Below are 15,505 nucleotides of genomic sequence, written 5' to 3'. Positions count from 1 at the left end.
CTAACAACGCATGAATGGCCAGTTTTGAGCAGGCTGACGAGCTGAGCATGCCTTGGCCACTAACATGCCTTGGCCACAGCATGTCTTGGTTCGGCGGGTGGAGATCCTGGTGGACGCAGCAAGACTAATCCCCACCCCACACCCCCACCCCCCCCCCCCCCCCAACCAAAAAGGGGCCCCCTTCCCTCTTTAAAGGGTGGCAACATGAAAAACAAGGGGTTGGGGCCCCCCCCCAAAAATGGGGCCACCCGGGGGGTACCGGGAAGGGTCCCCCAAAAAAAAAAAAAAAGGGGGGAAAAAATGAAGAGGGAAAACCCTTTGAATTGCGACCCCCCCGGAGTCCAGCAAATCCAGGCAGCACCAGCTGGGAATGTTATCTTAACAACACCCTACCGCGTCGCGATCAAAGTCTGCTTATATCAACTACATCTTTCAGATGCTGCGCATCGTAAGCTGTTTAATCCGAACCTCTTATCTCTCTTGATTGTTTTACAATGGATCCTCATATTGCCACCACCTACCTACAAGCTTTCCCATGTCATTCATCAGAATCTACTGAACCTGATTTTTTCAGTCAAGTTCCTGAAGCAATGCTCCGATTTTCTTACAATCATCTGGAGGCAGGCTTTCCGAGTGTTTCCAACCCTAGCGGTTATCACTTTGAGATGCATGAATCCAGTCAGCAAACTGTACACAGCGAAGAGCAGTTTCCCGCTCTATCGCCGCCTCTGCGAGACCGGGAAGACTTCACCAGAACTCAACAACATCCGAGAAAAAGGCGCGGAAGGCCGAGATTAGATGACAACACTACAAATTCCGAAGAAGTCAGTTTAATTTCTTTTCACACGTGATGATCGAGCTAATAAGATAGCGCCGACGCACTCAAATCCGACTTGCTCAGCGAAAGTATCGAGGCAACAAAGAAAGCTCATACGAAAGATCGCAGGCCACAGTCACAAGACTAGAAAATAAACTAAGAAAGCTGAAAAATCACTGGATCGTCTTGAAAAACATACCAGCAGTCAGAAGCATCTTGGAAGAATACCCCGAAGAGACAGGACAAGTTGATTTCCTGTTCACACAATCATCAGAGGATCATGACTCGAGTGCAAGGGCGGAAGACGATCAGACAGATACTGTGCATCAGGGTCATTATCCGGAGTGCAGGAACTCGAAGGCATTGTGCAATGTTGTGGGCGATATTTAAGTAGAACTCGGTGTCAAATTGTCACTGACAAAAGGATAGTGACCCTACTCATCCCTTTGCACGCAACTTCCACGTGAAATGAATGTACTGATTAGAAACTGGGGGTAGATGGTTATCTGAGAACCCTACTCTTCACAACAAACCCTATTTGACCCATATTAAGCGAGAAAGGTATTCAGCCATGGTTACTCTGCCGGCGAACCGCCCTCTTCTTCTTCTTCTCTTCTTATATAGCTTCTTTCCCAAGCAGTCCTCATCAATAATAGCTCCTCGTCTCCGAGGTCGGGATGCGGGACAGAGCATTCTGGCCCACCAGCGACGCTGAAAAGATGCGCGCAATGTGAGACGTCAGACTGTACTTCGATCAAGTCATTTGGTGGCCACCCCCCCTGAAGGACCCAAAGAAAGTCACTTTGTCCGCCCTCATATGACCATACAACACAACTGTCGCAGCGATCACATGTAGTAAATCCCGTAGCTGCGTCCGACACTCTCACCGTCTGACAACTGCACTCCCCTTTTTGATTGGTGATGGCACAGTAGTAACTTGGAAGTTGAGGTTCTGTCATGTTGTTGGTGAGAGTGTCCCTGATGAGAAAGACGACACGCTTTGCCGTGTGACATGACACCTCGCCCACGGCGCTTATCCATCGCTTTACTGTTGTCTTTGCGTTTTGGATTGATTGAAGGCTCCCTGGCCTGAGGCAAGACACGGGGCCAAGCCAGTCGTACTCGATCGAGTTGTCGGTCCCGGAGGCGGCATTTGTCGTCAGTCTTTTCAGTTTCTCTTGTTTCTGTATCGGTCAGCAGATAAATTGATAACATCGTCTTGAAAACTTACAAGGTATGGGAGCATCTTGCTGTCCAAGCTTTGTCGGCTCCGACTGCAGCTACGTGCACAAAGTCCCTCTTATGCATGGCTTTCCAGATCCTACGGGCTCGGTGGAAGTTCTGCATCATCTTCTCGCACGTCGTTTGAAACCCATAAAGCTCGCGATTGAAGGTGAAAGCGAGCCCACGATCCTTCATATGCGGCAATAGAAGTCCGAACAGCAACACTTGGGAACCACCCCACATGAATCGGCACACCGCAGTGCGTGATTGAATATTTGTGAAGGTGTCTTGCTTCGTGTCGGCCATCGGATCGCCTGCTTCCCTTCTCTGTGTCAGTCAACTGCGAGAATAATCATAGTGTTTGCTTACGTCGCGTCGTCTCTGGCTGCTTTGGCGCTTTGAGTGAGTTGAGCGCGTGGAGAGAAAACCCAATAGAAGCTAGTGGCTAGAGCTACAGCGACGAGAGTGCTGAACAGTATTGCATATGGAAGCTTCATCATTTCCTTTTCGAGATTCATCGTCCCCATAGCGACGATCGATGGCGCTTTCAGCAGACAGCCTTTCAAGACTGCATTGGGTGCTTCTGACTTTCTGACGGCTCGTGTGACATCGCTATCCTCAGTGGCGCTCTTTTTGACGGCCTCACAAGACATGTATTCTAAGCCAGGCTTCACTTCGAAATCCCATAGAAGGTCCAGGACGTGACGAGTGGCGTCGATAATGATTTTCTCCCAGTCTTCATCAATCGAAGTATAGTACCGTAGAGCGATAGGGAAAAAATGGCCTGTAATGCAGAGGAGGAGAATCAACAGAAACCGAGCAAGAGCGAAGGCCTGCGCCCTAGGCAGGCTGTTCTTAGCCTTTCTCTTCAGGAGGGGAGTTGTTTCAGGTGTTGGAGAATCCATGAGGCAAAAAATGTGGTCCGCGAACCGCCAGGATCTTTCTGGGGGCAAAGTCAGTGGGGGGGCTGGCTTCCTATTTGGATCACCGACGAAATGCTCCAAGTACAACACATGAATTCCTAGGCCTGACAACATCACTCGTTTTAGGACAGAGGCCTGCATCTAGTTATGCAAGGCTTGCATGAGGAAACAGCGCGTATTAAGACATACTGAAGCGAAGAGTATCAAACAATGTTGGTGTTCAACTCAATTGACCCCTGTTCCTCCCCTGTCTCAGCCCGCGCGATGTAGCTCTCCCAGTCTTCCATCCATTGGGAGGCTGTGATATCCTCATTTCGACTGATTAGATTAGCAGCAGATGAGTTCAGCGCTCCTCTCAATATATTTGAGCTCCTCTTCGCCATCAGGATGGCCTTGCTGTCTGGTGCAAGTGGTAACCAGCTCACTGACCTCCAAAAGTCCAACTGGTCCATTTAGTAAAGGACGAAATCCCCAGTAAAAAAACTCACCATTGCTTCTTCCAGTTCAAAAATCATGTCGACACCTTGAAGAAAGGGATGGAGATGCCTCACGCGGACTCGGAGATCGATCCAAACCATTCGCTGTTGCGCAGAGTTAAGTCGGCACTGAAGTACCCTCTGGAACCTGCTGAGCATCCGTTTTGAAAGTGGGCGCTGAAGGGATTGGATGCATTGCCTTGATAGTTCTCTGGATTCGGTTTCCGGAACACCCCAGTGCTCGAGAGCCGCGATGGAGAGTCCTCGGGCTCCCGAAATGCGGCGTTTCTTGCGCGAAGCAAGAGGTAAAGATTTGGCGGACTGCTTCCGCGATAGTTTGCAGCGTCTTGTTTTGCCGGCCCTTCTTAGTTTCAGAGCCATATCGAAATGTGATTGCGATCTTATGCATGAAGGCAACCACGTCGGGAAGGCATGCATCCTGCAATTATATCGGCCTGGAAGGCCTGGTCCTCGTAGCCGGCCTGAGAGCACAGGTTACATGCGACTCGGTGGAGCAAGGGGCGCTTTGGCCCGGCTGGTGTGATGGGAGGTATGAGCTGAGAGGGTCTCTCAATATCACTTACCTGACACTAGCGCCAGTCTGGACATTATACAGACCTCATCGAGTCTGATACGATCGGAGGCTGCCTTTTTACAACACCGGTGTATACCTACTACTCCAGGGGTGAAGGCATCCGAGATTGGAAGCAGATAAGCATGCTGATGATGGAGAGGCTGTCGATATTCCCCACTTTCAGATGGGGCCCGGACCCTGGCAAGCGGTTGCTAGCGCTGGGATTTTAAATGTCCCAGAGTTACCCCTGTCTTGAGCACACGCAAGTGCTTAGGGTTAGGACGTGAAACTTCAAAAATCCCAGGTCCCGCTCTGGGATTTTAACAATCCCACTCGAACCCAACCATCTTTATGACGGGCTGACCAATTATCACCATGCTCGACAAGGACCCACATTTTCAAGTCAGACCTCTCACATTGGACGACGGTATCCATCATACCTTACTAATCCCTTCACAGTTTCTCCGATGGCTCGGTTCTCAGTCAGCTGACGTCCGACGCATTGTTTCGCAGGACGCCCAAGATTTTGTTCTTAGGGACAATGAGGCTCTTATTGCTGAGTATGAAGTGTCACCAAGCGTTTGGCAACCTTGGCATGAGGACGAGCTGCTACCACTTAACATTGCCTTTAAGATCGAAAACACCCCTGTCCGGCCAGTCATCGTCCTGCGATTACATCAGTACTGCAAAATCGAGTATGATTCTCATAGGCGCCTACAAACTATCCATGACGATTTAACTAGCGTCGGTTATGACGTCAAATTAGACCGACTAAGAACCATACTCAGAGAAGGTGAGAAGTATGCGCAGCTGGCCATGAATATGGCGGAGGGTTGGTCACCCTTTGACCTCCCTGAACACCGGTCACCAACCAGGCAGGTAACACACCCCACCCATACAAATTTTTGCTGAAGATGTACAGCTTCGCGAAATTGAAGGAATCCGAATTACCGCGACTTGTGCAGCTTCTTCAGCTCACGTGGCGCATGAGTTTGACGAAGAGGCGGATGGACGACATTGTTGGCGATGCAGTGAGAAAGCACATGCAACGTGTGAAGGATAGGCCCGTCAACCGCTCTTTTCAAGAGAGAGTGGTTTCGGACTCAACCACGCAGCCAACAAAGAGACAACAACGTCACCACCCAAAGCTGCGGACTGAAGAGGTAAGCATAAGACTAGCTCGAGTCCCAACTATAACCTAACTTCGGGCCGCGATAGGATTCACAGTTTGAAAGGCCGGTTATGTCAACATCAACAAACGGTCCAACTATGATCGTCCAGCTCTCTGAACTTCGGCAGTCACAATTTGCTCCAACAGAACTACAAGATCAAAGTGTTTATCCTATCGTCAATCACTCGAAATCCGCCCACCCTCCCAAAAGTATCCGAGGAGCCCAGTCCGGAACGTGGCCGAAAGGATCCCCTTCAGCTGACAGAGCACCCGAGACTTCGCTTGATATGGATGAGACGTATCGTCTAAGTGCTTTTTTGCAACCACATTTGAAGCTTTCAGGCGACGCATTGCTAAGTTACGGTCAAAGTGTTTTTCCTGGCTTGGTAACCCACAACCTGGGGCATGACACAGATTTCCCAGTCGACGAGATCCCTGATACATCGCCGCCAGCAGACGATTTATGGGGCCTGTATGGGTTCACTGAACCTCTGCAGCTTGCCCGACCCGATGCACCAGAACAAGTACCTTGGTCGTTGCCGGGTCCATTCGGAATGCACCACCCGGTCGAACGAAATGGAAGTCGCCAGCCTGATCAGCTGACGATTGACTGGAGGCCGTAAAGGGGTACCGACACTCGATTGTTGGATTCGTAGGGCTAGGATGCATAATGACGACGATAGCCATCTGATGGTCCCTCAAAGGAAACCAATCGCATGGCTCTATAATAAACGGTATCTTGATCCTGCTGTCAAGACATAAGCCGCGGTCGAGCAGAAACTTGGTGATTTCGAGGTACTTGACACTGTCAGTCGAATAATTTGGGGTGAATTCTATATTGTACACACCGTGGCTGGGGCCGTGATACCCTCTTTGACGAGTTGAATGGCTTCGTCTAAAAGAGGCCACATCAGAAATATCTGGCGCAGGATTTTGTTGGCTGGGCAGAGCCTATACGCTTCCGAGGCCATGTACCTAAGTTTCTGGCAATCTGAACCCATACCCAGACTCAGACTGGGTGTACCTGTCACTTGCCTGCGATCCAAACTTGCCGCAGTTGTGCAGTCATCGTTACGAGAGTTACGACGGTCGCTGACTGGGAAGTCTTCAGCAAGGTTATGGGCAGTTTCTTCGACGGCAGGTCCATTCTTCGATGATTCATCGGCAAAAGGACCTTCGAGAACTGTTTGAAGCCATCCAGGCATGGTTGAACGAGTATTGTTACAGCAGATGCGGGGGACGGATTCAGAATTCTCGCATGTTGCTACACGAGCCAACCCCCACTTCTTGAGTATTAGGCTAGCGCCACGTCCCTGTGCCACAGTGGCTGACTCATTCTCCCCGTCTCCCCAACTACGACACATCTTCGCCCTTTCCCGTACCCTTATACCGTAGTCTTCGCCGCGTTAATGTTGCCCTTGTCAACTAAGTCTTGCTCCTCGTCATCAATGTCGTCAACTGGGTAAGTTTCGCCATTATTGGCTTTCCCTTGCCCCGAGCGATCTAACGGGGAGTGGTTTTCCTTGGAGCACATTGAGAAGGATTGAATTTAGGCTGGAGGTCAGCCATTGCAATTGAGGAGGTTTTTTATTGAAACACACTTACTTTTGTGTGCTGCCGTGTTCTTATATTTTAAGAAGGAGGCACGAGAGGGGCTGTATCATGAAATGTTTGTGAGAGTGAATTTCCATGGGCGCGAAGCTTTTATATCTTGTGGTTTCCTTTCTTCTGCTGGGCAACCCCCGCCACTGAGACTTTTGAGCTCTCAGATGGTACAGCGATACTTTGTAGTGAAGCAGCAGGGTTAACTCCAGGTCAACTTAGGCATAGGACGTTATGGCCCTCGCTTTGGGATGCCACGAAGTACCCGCCGTGTATGGTTTAGCGTGCCAGCTCGCAAAGTAATCTGCAGGGCGAGAAGGAGTTCAAAATATGAGATCGCCAAGGGGCGGACAAAGGCCGCTTGATGGCCGCATGGTCACGTAAGGGTATGATATTGGGTGTTCATGTAGCCATGGATGGCACTACACAATACCCGAGCCCACTGCGTATATTACTGATAAGTCAGCCACCGGTCTCTTTTCCTTCTGTTATGAAGATGGCTACCATATTGGACTATGGTATCGGCACTGTCAATAATGGGGGTTCAAACTTCTGATCCTTTCGAGTAACAATCATGGAATCGCATATTCATATTGTTGACGGGGACTAAAACTTTTGGAGTCACTGCCGCTTTCTGTTAATGATTGAGGTCCAGTCAGCTGGCTTTGAGGTGCCTTGATAACCCGGCCACTGACCTGGTGCCGTTAGTAGGACTGTCAGGACGTTAGGCATAGGTGAATGTATGGATATGGTCATGGGTGTGGTCATGGACAAGTGGATGAGCATTGGCATGGGCGTTGCCATATAGAAGATCATGCCAGTGGTGCTGATGAAGGACCTGGTTAAGGTCATAGATTGAGCTGTGACTACAGCCATAAAGCCTGCATGATTATAATTATGTGAGACAATAGATATGGTCATTGGGCGTGGGCATCAATCAAATTGGTCTAGCGTGTTGTGTCTATAAGAGGGGTCGTCACATGGCGACTCTGATAGGCTGATAGAGTATCAAGACCGGGATATTCCCGCCCCTTCTTATGGGTCCCCACAGGCCATGTACTTACCCCGCACACGACGTTTTCCTTGACGATTAGTTTTTCACGACTCATCATGTAGCTTTTTCCATGACTTTCTCTATGCTTACGCCCGTGATCACGCCCATCAACACGCCCATGAACAAGCCAGCGACTTCCAATATCTTTTCCACAAGACTTTGCTTTGCTGACCGTATCTCGATGGGACCTCTCCAATGGAAACATTCCGACTTCGGGCTTTTTTGTTTGAAAGACACGATAGAGTCTGCCCGCATCAAGCTTGACGCTGCGAACGCGCTCTTTTTGGTCCGGAAAGGCATTCTCAACGATGCTGGGTCGCTTCGAACCATCAGCGCCACTGACGTTCACCGGGGCACGTCAAAGATTGAATTGTTCAAATCGAACTTGGCTACATTGCTAGGTTCTGCGGAGGATGACAATGATGTCCTTCGGCCACTCCTTGGGGTTCGCTCAACGAAATTCATCGATATTCTCATTGTCGGGCTCTACAGTATAACGCGGTCTTTTCGCGACCGTCTTCAGCGATATGGCTTAGGGGAAGTCCTGCCTACATTGCTAGACCATGTCAATTGTACGATGACACCTGATATGAGGCAATACCTCGTCAAGATCATAGTTAACGCTTGTGGAGCGAGAGGCGATCAACGCAGCCAAGATTTGCGCCGCGCAGTTGAGAGCGACCCAAAACACCACGAGTATCTCTCGCTTCGGACCAGCAACACCAGAAAGGCCCGTCGCCTGGAACCCGTTGAGCTACAGCAAATCAAACAGATCGAGCCTCTCTTTCTCAACCCCCTGCCTCAAATCCTCGTCGCGGAGGACTTATTGCAAGCAAACAAAGACCTCCTGAGTGAGCCGCCGAACGTCGATCCCGGAAATGTCTTCATCCTGAAAGAAGCCCTGGTTCTCCGCACAGAGGAAGCCATAGCTGCAATATACCCAGCCATGCTGGCTTCTCGTCAATGGCGTTGGGAACGGCAAATGGAGCGAAACTTGCGTCAAGAAGAACAGGAATCACTTCACCAGGGTGATTGGCGCACTGACTGCATCACTGCTGTTGTTCCGGTCGATCCAAATCACGACATGACCTTGATGATCAGGGTTGCGCATCCTCTGGGATTGAAGATTGTTCGGTATTTGAAGTTTATCACGACGGTGGTTGAAGAGACGAAGTAAAGCAGATATCTACTGGCGTGAAAACCCAAACTTTGTCACCCATGACGACAGATTTGCCCACCGTATCGGTCCCATACCACTTAAGTGTACCTGTGCTAGAATGAATTTTCATCATCAGAGCCTTTTTACACGATACCGCCGTCTGTGTAGTGACTGTGTACTCATGCTCCCCTTCAAAGCTTTGGGGCTTCCCACTGAGCGCATCATCAGCGGCCATGGCGCAACTGCTTCGTAAACGTATGGAATCGAATCAAAGATCTGTGGTGTAGGTTGGTCAATACCGAAACGGATCACTGAGATGGAACGTGTCATTTGCTTACCGTTGTATTGACTGGCGGGAGGTTTATTTCGAGTCCAGTGCAGAGATTGCAGTCGAGATGATGTACCTTTGTTGGATCTTTTGTCGGTCAGAGGAAGAGCGGCGCTGGACGATTTAGGGGTACAGCACCTCATATACAGCTCGAGCTTCGACACTTGGGTCAGACGTCAGGAGGTCGAGTGATAGGAATATGGCGAGAGGTTACAGTCATCGCGACGAATGATTTCGTAGAAGAAAGGGTGTCGCGGCTGTTACCATCACCGGTCGGTCCAGGTGGATGTCAGTTCCCAAGATTGTGAGGCGGGGTGGGTGGCCAGATTTGCACCTGAAAGTTACCCCACTTCGGGCTGTAATCACAGGCAGCCAGCCGGTTCTACTGAGTCAGCGGTACTGTCAGCAGACTTGTCGACAATGATTGGCTCGAGACATCATCAAACTGCTCGGAATTAGTAGGACGAAGAAGCAAGTGCGCGTGGTGCATGTCCCACATGACCAAAAGCTCCTACAAACAGGGACGGGACAGAAGCGACGATGTTAGAAGCCTTAAATGATGCTATTTCAAAAACCAGTGCCGCATGCCTCCAAGATGGGTATGGCGTGCTAATGCGAGAATTTAGAAGTGGTAACCGGAGCTAATCAATCATTAGTGAGTGCGCGACATGTACGATACACCCACTAGCTTGGGCAGCAATACTTATAATGAAGAGAGCATAAGCGATCATGTGGTGATAAAAGAACAGTACTCATACCAAGGGGATCATGGTAGAATGCAACGTACACAGTCGAAGACGAAGAGCTGCTGATGACCCTTACTGCGATGAGACCAAACATCAACAGCAGGTCGCACGAAGTCTCCTGATGGGTTACACGAAGGACACACGGCTCGCCGTAGTTGAGACAAGCACAAAACGTGAGAGCACCTTCTTCACGTGTGCACTAAGCTAGGCATTCATTCAGTCTTCTCATTCGATTCCTTTGTACACCTTTCTCGCCGTACAGAGGCTCTAAAGCCAGCAGACTAAAGAAATCCAATTGTAACAGGATAATCCTCGTCATTCCATGTGGCAGAAAGACGAGTCGAGCATCTTTCATCAGGGGACGCCCATACCAGGCGAGGAGAGCTTCGCCTTGCCTATACGGACCTCGCTGACCCGGCGGTCTCGGCCACGACCCTTGATACCCTTGTTACTGTTCTTGTAGATGTTGGAAATGTAGGAGATCAGGTCGCGGTCTTTGGGCGACAACGCGCCGACGTTCCTGAGAGAGACGATCAAGTCCACAATACGTCCGATGGTCTCCTTATGGTACTTATTCTGGTGGTTCTGTGCAATTTAATAGAAGAACATCTCCTTAAACGATTGGAACGATTTACCTTGAGGTTTCCTCGGGTCGTGAAGTTTTTGTCACAGTTTTCGAGCTTGCAGACGAAACGCTTGGTCTTTCTGTGCGTCTCCTTGTGTGCTGTCAGGTTGCCGCGTTGGGCAAAGCAGGCCCTGCAGATCTCGCTCTTGAAAGGGCACTCGCCTGTGTGAAGGCGGGTATGGCTTTTGAGGTTTCCAGGCTAGGAAAATCGGCGCCCGCACCCATGCCACTCGCATTCCTGGTGCATTCTAGTATGCCGCTAGAGGTAATAACGGTTCTCAAACCATCTGGATTCGGCTTGCGATCGTCCAATATCAACACGAGGAGCACTTACGTAAGGCTTGTCGCCATTGTGAGCACGCTTGTGGGTTTTCAGATGCGTGTTCTGCTGGAAGCTCTTGCGGCAGCCATCGTAAGGACACCTATATCTCTTTGCCTTGTCAGTGTCATCTTGGCTGCATTCAGTGGCAGACTAGAAGAATGTCAGTCTCTCTCAAACTCGTAGCCGTGCATAGAACATACTGGATGGGCCGAAGACAGCTCGGACTTGACACTGCAGGTACTAGCCTCTGAAGACCTGCTGGTAGCTAGGTCCTCCTTGTCCTTCCTCTTCTGGAGTGCCTTCATCATGACATCGACAGGGGTAGTAAAAAAGACATCGTCTGCCATGACAGGCTTGTTGTAGATGATTTCCTTCGTGTTCATAGGGTCCAGCGTCCTGGGAGCGTGGGCCTTGACGGGGACGTGAGGCTCCGTGTTCGATACGGGTGATACACCATAGGTGGGTGCCGTCACGTAGTGAGGAGCCTTGTGTGGGGCGACGAGAGGACCAGAGGTTTCGACGGCCCTCGGGTCATGCTAGCTTGTCCCGGGATCATACTGCTTCCGCTGCGGGGCATACTGAGGGAAGACAGACGGCCCTATCATAGGATATCCGGAGTAATGCTGCGGTTGTTGCTGCTGCTGTTGTTGCGACCAATCATCCTCAGGGAAGAACGCCATTATATACAAAGTACTAATGCTGTAGAATATCAGAAAGACAAGACAAGACCTTAAAGGTTCTCGGGTAACGACTCTCTCAGGCGCTTGTCAAAAGCTGGGGCTAAGATAACGAACGCCGGCGGGGAGGACCACGCGCCTTATGTACTCTGGTGACGAGACGAGCACTCAGTACCTGAGGAGGTGGCTTAACGCCGACCATTGGCTGACGTCGGCAGAGGTAAGTCACCAGGCCGACAGCCGCAACGCTTTCGCGGCCTTTCGAGGGCAAAAAGCCACGCGCCAGTCAAGCGTGTATCCAGATCGGCGCATGATTTTTTTTGCTTCCAGTCTGTATGCCCCCTCTATCAGATAAGTGCACGGGCTCTAGCTTCACGCCAGGGGCTGTACCCAGCTGAGGCGTTTGGTTCGGACGGGATGATCGGACCACATTTAAGGCGCGTGTTCAAGCCGAGGAAGATGCAGGCCGCAGGCACCACGGCTTATGCCTTTGGGATATGATCAAAATGCCTTTTATTATAGTACCCTGTGACTGGTTTCCTTTGAGAGAGCATCGGATGGCCATTCTAATAGTCACACATCCTAGCCGCACCAGTCCATCAACTGAGTGTCGAGACCCTGTTGCGGACTTCAGTAAAACAGTGGCTGATCAGGCTGGTAACATCCGCTTTGTTCGGCAATGTGGTGCATTTCGAACGGATCCGACGAGAACCAAAGTGCTTGTGTTGGTATATCGGGATGGGCGCGCTGCGAAGGCTCAGTGAGGGCATACAGGTCACAAAATTGGTTTGCTATGTGCGAGGCGTCAAGTATTTCTTTAACAGAGATATCTGTTCCGTCTCCGACACCACATGTCCCCATGGTGCCAGAAACAACACCACTTCCATGATCCTTCAATGTGTTGTCTGAGGCCTGAATTGCCGGGAGAAACGAAGCAGATAGGGAACATTCATTCCCTGTCTCAATTTGGTACTACCTCGAGCCGAAGCAATCCCACCAAGCGTCCTAGTCTTGCTTAGTTTTGTCAAACTGTGCCGTTCGTCAGCGAACTGCAAGCATTCGGACGCTTTACTCGCTTGGCCGGCGACAGGTTGACAGGAAGGTTGAAGGGAGACCATTCCACTGGCAGTTTCTTCACCGATTTCGTATACGCAGAACGGTCTGAGTTGCTCAATCTTGACTCCGTAGCCAAGATGACCAAGATCCTCGTGGAAGGTTTCCAGCTGTTTGTCACTGGCATCATAGCAGTAGAATAAATATAGGACAATGCAAGGCCTCCTCCAGCAGAAACTGATCTGCTCTGATAGGATCGTGATGCCAGAGTGGATGTGTGGTCTGTTGGTCGTGGCAGGGTTGTTCTGCAGGGCCTCGGATGTCACTACTGCGGCGGCATGGGGTGAGGCCAATCTGATACCTTATCAAACGCGTTGGTATGCGCCTTTGTGGCGCGGCTGTGGCCGTTCACTCACCCGTAAATAGTGGCACATCACGTCCTACCCTTGCCTGCCCGAATTTGTCTTCTCCCATCTAGTAGTTCAATCGATGTCCATGTTTGGCCCGAAATCCAGTTTTGTGTAGGTTGGTAAGTCAGTCGATGCTACCCACCGATGGGATAGCCCATGCCATACCATGTATCCATGTCCATTCAGCATTCACCCCACCATTTATTGCGAACTTCCTCCATCTCAAAGTCCTCAAGAGGTATGTGGTCGATCGAGAAACTTATCAAGCTTACTCTGCCATCCGAGTCTCGTAATGTTGCCAAACTAGGCCGAAGTATATTCCCAATAGTCGGGATACTATTCTGAGAACTCCCAGTCAATGATTCCAACCACTTTGCCCTCACGAACAAGAATGTTGAACGGGTTCAGATCACCATGAGTGAAAACTGGCGGAGGACATGGCCCATCTTGCCGGTCCATAATCTTCTGGAGGGCATGCCCACCTTGATCCTTCTTCTGATCTTGGAGATCCTCGTAATTTAGACCATCTCATTGCGCTCGTGGCAGAGCGCTGCTCGGGTGTTTGAACGCACTCGTTGTAGAATGCGAAATTCGGGTTACCATCATCGGAAAAACTGTCGGGAACGCCCGGATGCTAGTTGTAGTGTGGCCGTTCGCAATGCCATACGAATACATTAGGAGAGCATGTTTGTTCGAAGCAGACTAGCCGGATACCTGGCGCTGGGTTGATAATCGCAAGACTTATTGTAATATGGGCGGCGTTCGGCACGAGGGGAGAGAAGTCTAGAGTAATCTGTCAGTCCGTATTTCGAACGTAGGAGGAGTTTCGCTGCTGGTTATAGAGACGTCGGGCTTAAGCATCTTTACTTTACGTGGAGGTCGGTGGGTTGTTGGGTCTCGGTCGCCGGCTTCCCTACTCCTGTAGTAGCAGAGAGTGCTTTCGTGAAGTGGCTGACGAGGTGCTGGCTAGCTTACTGAACAGTCCCGGGCTAGATGCCGTGAGAGGGTTGTTGGGAATAGATCTCAGGGGACGTATGTATCGTTGCTTTAGCTGCGAAAGTTCGCGTGTACGAGCTCGTATTTTTGAGGCGTTTGTCAGTTAGAGCTTATCTGCTATTGATTAGGCTCTGAAATGTATACCGCGTTCCTATGGTGTCCACGGTCGGGGCGGAATATCTTCGGTGCCGAAGAACCCGCAGCTATGTGCACTTACTTCTCCACCTTGTTGTGATATGAGGTAAAAGTCGAGGTTGTGGAAGGCCGGTCGTTTCATACTCTGTCGCGACGGAAAGCGAGACGACTCTTTGCGCGCGCAATGCTAATCTTCGGACATAGGGATCCGACCGATAAACGAGGCCTCTACGAGAAAATCCGCGGGCTATCGAAGGAGGAGGTCGAAAAGGTAGTTAGCGAATATGTGCGTGATTTCCATGGTCATAGACGATGTGATGCTAACAAACCTTCAGTTTGGGCTGAAGGAAGCCCGGTATGTCGAAACACGGGACTCGAGCCAGGAGGAGGCGGTGAAGACGCCTTGCGTCGTGTTCCTGATCATCGGCAAGTTTGAGGTCGGCGGCAATAGTTGCGATCTGGCATACGTAGGGTATACCGTCATCGATGAAACCGAGATAAAATTGGCGCATCACTCAGCCGTCGTCATCATGCCGCTGAGTTGAATCAAGACTGGATATTAGCAGCCTCTCAGTAATGCCAACTCGGCACGATGTTCCGTGGCGGTGTGGGTGCTGAGTTGGGCAAGACAGCTTCGTTCTGATCGTATAAGGCTGGTTGTAGCCCGGCGAACTACTCGTCTTGGGGAATAGGATCTATCTCTTCGCTGTTAGATACTAGGCTAAAGTCCAGTCCACGACCAAGCCACCCGGTGTCCGACATGGCAGGGACGATACCCCATCGGTGGTGATTGAGGTTTGTGCTCTGACCACATGACGATGGCGGCACGCCTGATGTGAGGCTACGAACGAACTAACTAGGTTGACCGTCTTCTTTAATGTAACATTCTTGTCTAAAATCTTCAACGTGCGTGGTCGGCTGCATTTATTAGAGGCAGTCCGCGGACACGAGGGTGTATTACGTACCTGTGCAGATAAGCCTCGACAAGGTGCCGCGGGGCCTGCAGCTTCGTGGTGTCCTGGCGCGAAGACCAAAGATTGACAGTCTGGCTCGACACGGCAGTCTTCCAACTCAAGCTCCCCCGCCGTGATATGATGGGTTTGGGTAGCCATCGTGAGTTGTTCTCGCGGACTGGCACGCTTGCGTCTCCGGCCCTCTACTCTAGCAGCGGTTCTAGATCGTTTCAACGGATTCGCATCTTTCTCAAGGTGTT

General features: G+C 50.6%; 5 protein-coding genes across 5 annotated transcripts; 2 read left to right on the top strand and 3 right to left on the bottom strand.

Annotated features, from left to right (window-relative positions):
- Positions 1 to 386: 386 nt before the first annotated feature.
- VDAG_05229 (uncharacterized protein) lies at positions 387 to 1,333 on the top strand. The gene is made up of 2 exons (XM_009654965.1): positions 387 to 824; positions 872 to 1,333. The coding sequence occupies exons 1-2, from the start codon at positions 495 to 497 to the stop codon at positions 1,205 to 1,207; spliced, it is 666 nt and encodes a 221-aa protein (XP_009653260.1). The 5' UTR covers positions 387 to 494; the 3' UTR covers positions 1,208 to 1,333.
- A 3,934-nt stretch (positions 1,334 to 5,267) lies between these two features.
- Positions 5,268 to 6,426, bottom strand: VDAG_05228 (uncharacterized protein). Its single transcript, XM_009654964.1, has 2 exons — positions 6,034 to 6,426; positions 5,268 to 5,983 (listed from the first exon to the last, which is right to left on the bottom strand). Exons 1-2 carry the CDS (start codon positions 6,388 to 6,390, stop codon positions 5,666 to 5,668), a joined length of 675 nt encoding a protein of 224 aa, XP_009653259.1. The 5' UTR covers positions 6,391 to 6,426; the 3' UTR covers positions 5,268 to 5,665.
- Positions 6,427 to 7,872: 1,446 nt separating this feature from the next.
- Positions 7,873 to 9,634, bottom strand: VDAG_05227 (uncharacterized protein). The gene is made up of 3 exons (XM_009654963.1): positions 9,467 to 9,634; positions 9,339 to 9,415; positions 7,873 to 9,276 (listed from the first exon to the last, which is right to left on the bottom strand). The coding sequence occupies exon 3, from the start codon at positions 9,233 to 9,235 to the stop codon at positions 8,990 to 8,992; it is 246 nt and encodes an 81-aa protein (XP_009653258.1). The 5' UTR covers positions 9,236 to 9,276; positions 9,339 to 9,415; positions 9,467 to 9,634; the 3' UTR covers positions 7,873 to 8,989.
- A 615-nt stretch (positions 9,635 to 10,249) lies between these two features.
- On the bottom strand, positions 10,250 to 11,790 carry VDAG_05226 (zinc finger protein). The gene is made up of 5 exons (XM_009654962.1): positions 11,222 to 11,790; positions 11,034 to 11,171; positions 10,921 to 10,996; positions 10,710 to 10,861; positions 10,250 to 10,659 (listed from the first exon to the last, which is right to left on the bottom strand). Exons 1-5 carry the CDS (start codon positions 11,402 to 11,404, stop codon positions 10,429 to 10,431), a joined length of 780 nt encoding a protein of 259 aa, XP_009653257.1. The 5' UTR covers positions 11,405 to 11,790; the 3' UTR covers positions 10,250 to 10,428.
- A 2,633-nt stretch (positions 11,791 to 14,423) lies between these two features.
- VDAG_05225 (uncharacterized protein) lies at positions 14,424 to 14,844 on the top strand. The gene is made up of 2 exons (XM_009654961.1): positions 14,424 to 14,578; positions 14,628 to 14,844. The coding sequence occupies exons 1-2, from the start codon at positions 14,477 to 14,479 to the stop codon at positions 14,835 to 14,837; spliced, it is 312 nt and encodes a 103-aa protein (XP_009653256.1). The 5' UTR covers positions 14,424 to 14,476; the 3' UTR covers positions 14,838 to 14,844.
- The last annotated feature ends 661 nt before the right edge of the window (positions 14,845 to 15,505 follow it).

The sequence above is a fragment of the Verticillium dahliae genome, genomic scaffold (assembly GCF_000150675.1).
Source record: "Verticillium dahliae VdLs.17 supercont1.9 genomic scaffold, whole genome shotgun sequence".
NCBI classification, from domain to species: Eukaryota; Fungi; Ascomycota; class Sordariomycetes; order Glomerellales; family Plectosphaerellaceae; genus Verticillium; species Verticillium dahliae.
Note: the sequence above shows the minus strand (reverse complement) of the source record. Positions and strands in the feature narration are given on the sequence as shown.

Coding starts and splice junctions, on each gene's coding strand:
- VDAG_05225 (XM_009654961.1), top strand. CDS start 14,477: ATGCTAATCTTCGGACATAGGGATCCGACCGATAAACGAGGCCTCTAC. Junction 14,579..14,627: donor AAAAGGTAGTTAGCGAATAT/GTGCGTGATTTC, acceptor ACAAACCTTCAG/TTTGGGCTGAAGGAAGCCCG.
- VDAG_05229 (XM_009654965.1), top strand. CDS start 495: ATGGATCCTCATATTGCCACCACCTACCTACAAGCTTTCCCATGTCAT. Junction 825..871: donor ACACTACAAATTCCGAAGAA/GTCAGTTTAATT, acceptor CTAATAAGATAG/CGCCGACGCACTCAAATCCG.
- VDAG_05227 (XM_009654963.1), bottom strand. CDS start 9,235: ATGGCCGCTGATGATGCGCTCAGTGGGAAGCCCCAAAGCTTTGAAGGG.
- VDAG_05226 (XM_009654962.1), bottom strand. CDS start 11,404: ATGAACACGAAGGAAATCATCTACAACAAGCCTGTCATGGCAGACGAT. Junction 11,172..11,221: donor AGCTGTCTTCGGCCCATCCA/GTATGTTCTATG, acceptor ACATTCTTCTAG/TCTGCCACTGAATGCAGCCA. Junction 10,997..11,033: donor ACAATGGCGACAAGCCTTAC/GTAAGTGCTCCT, acceptor GACGATCGCAAG/CCGAATCCAGATGGTTTGAG.
- VDAG_05228 (XM_009654964.1), bottom strand. CDS start 6,390: ATGCCTGGATGGCTTCAAACAGTTCTCGAAGGTCCTTTTGCCGATGAA. Junction 5,984..6,033: donor GTATCACGGCCCCAGCCACG/GTGTGTACAATA, acceptor GACAGTGTCAAG/TACCTCGAAATCACCAAGTT.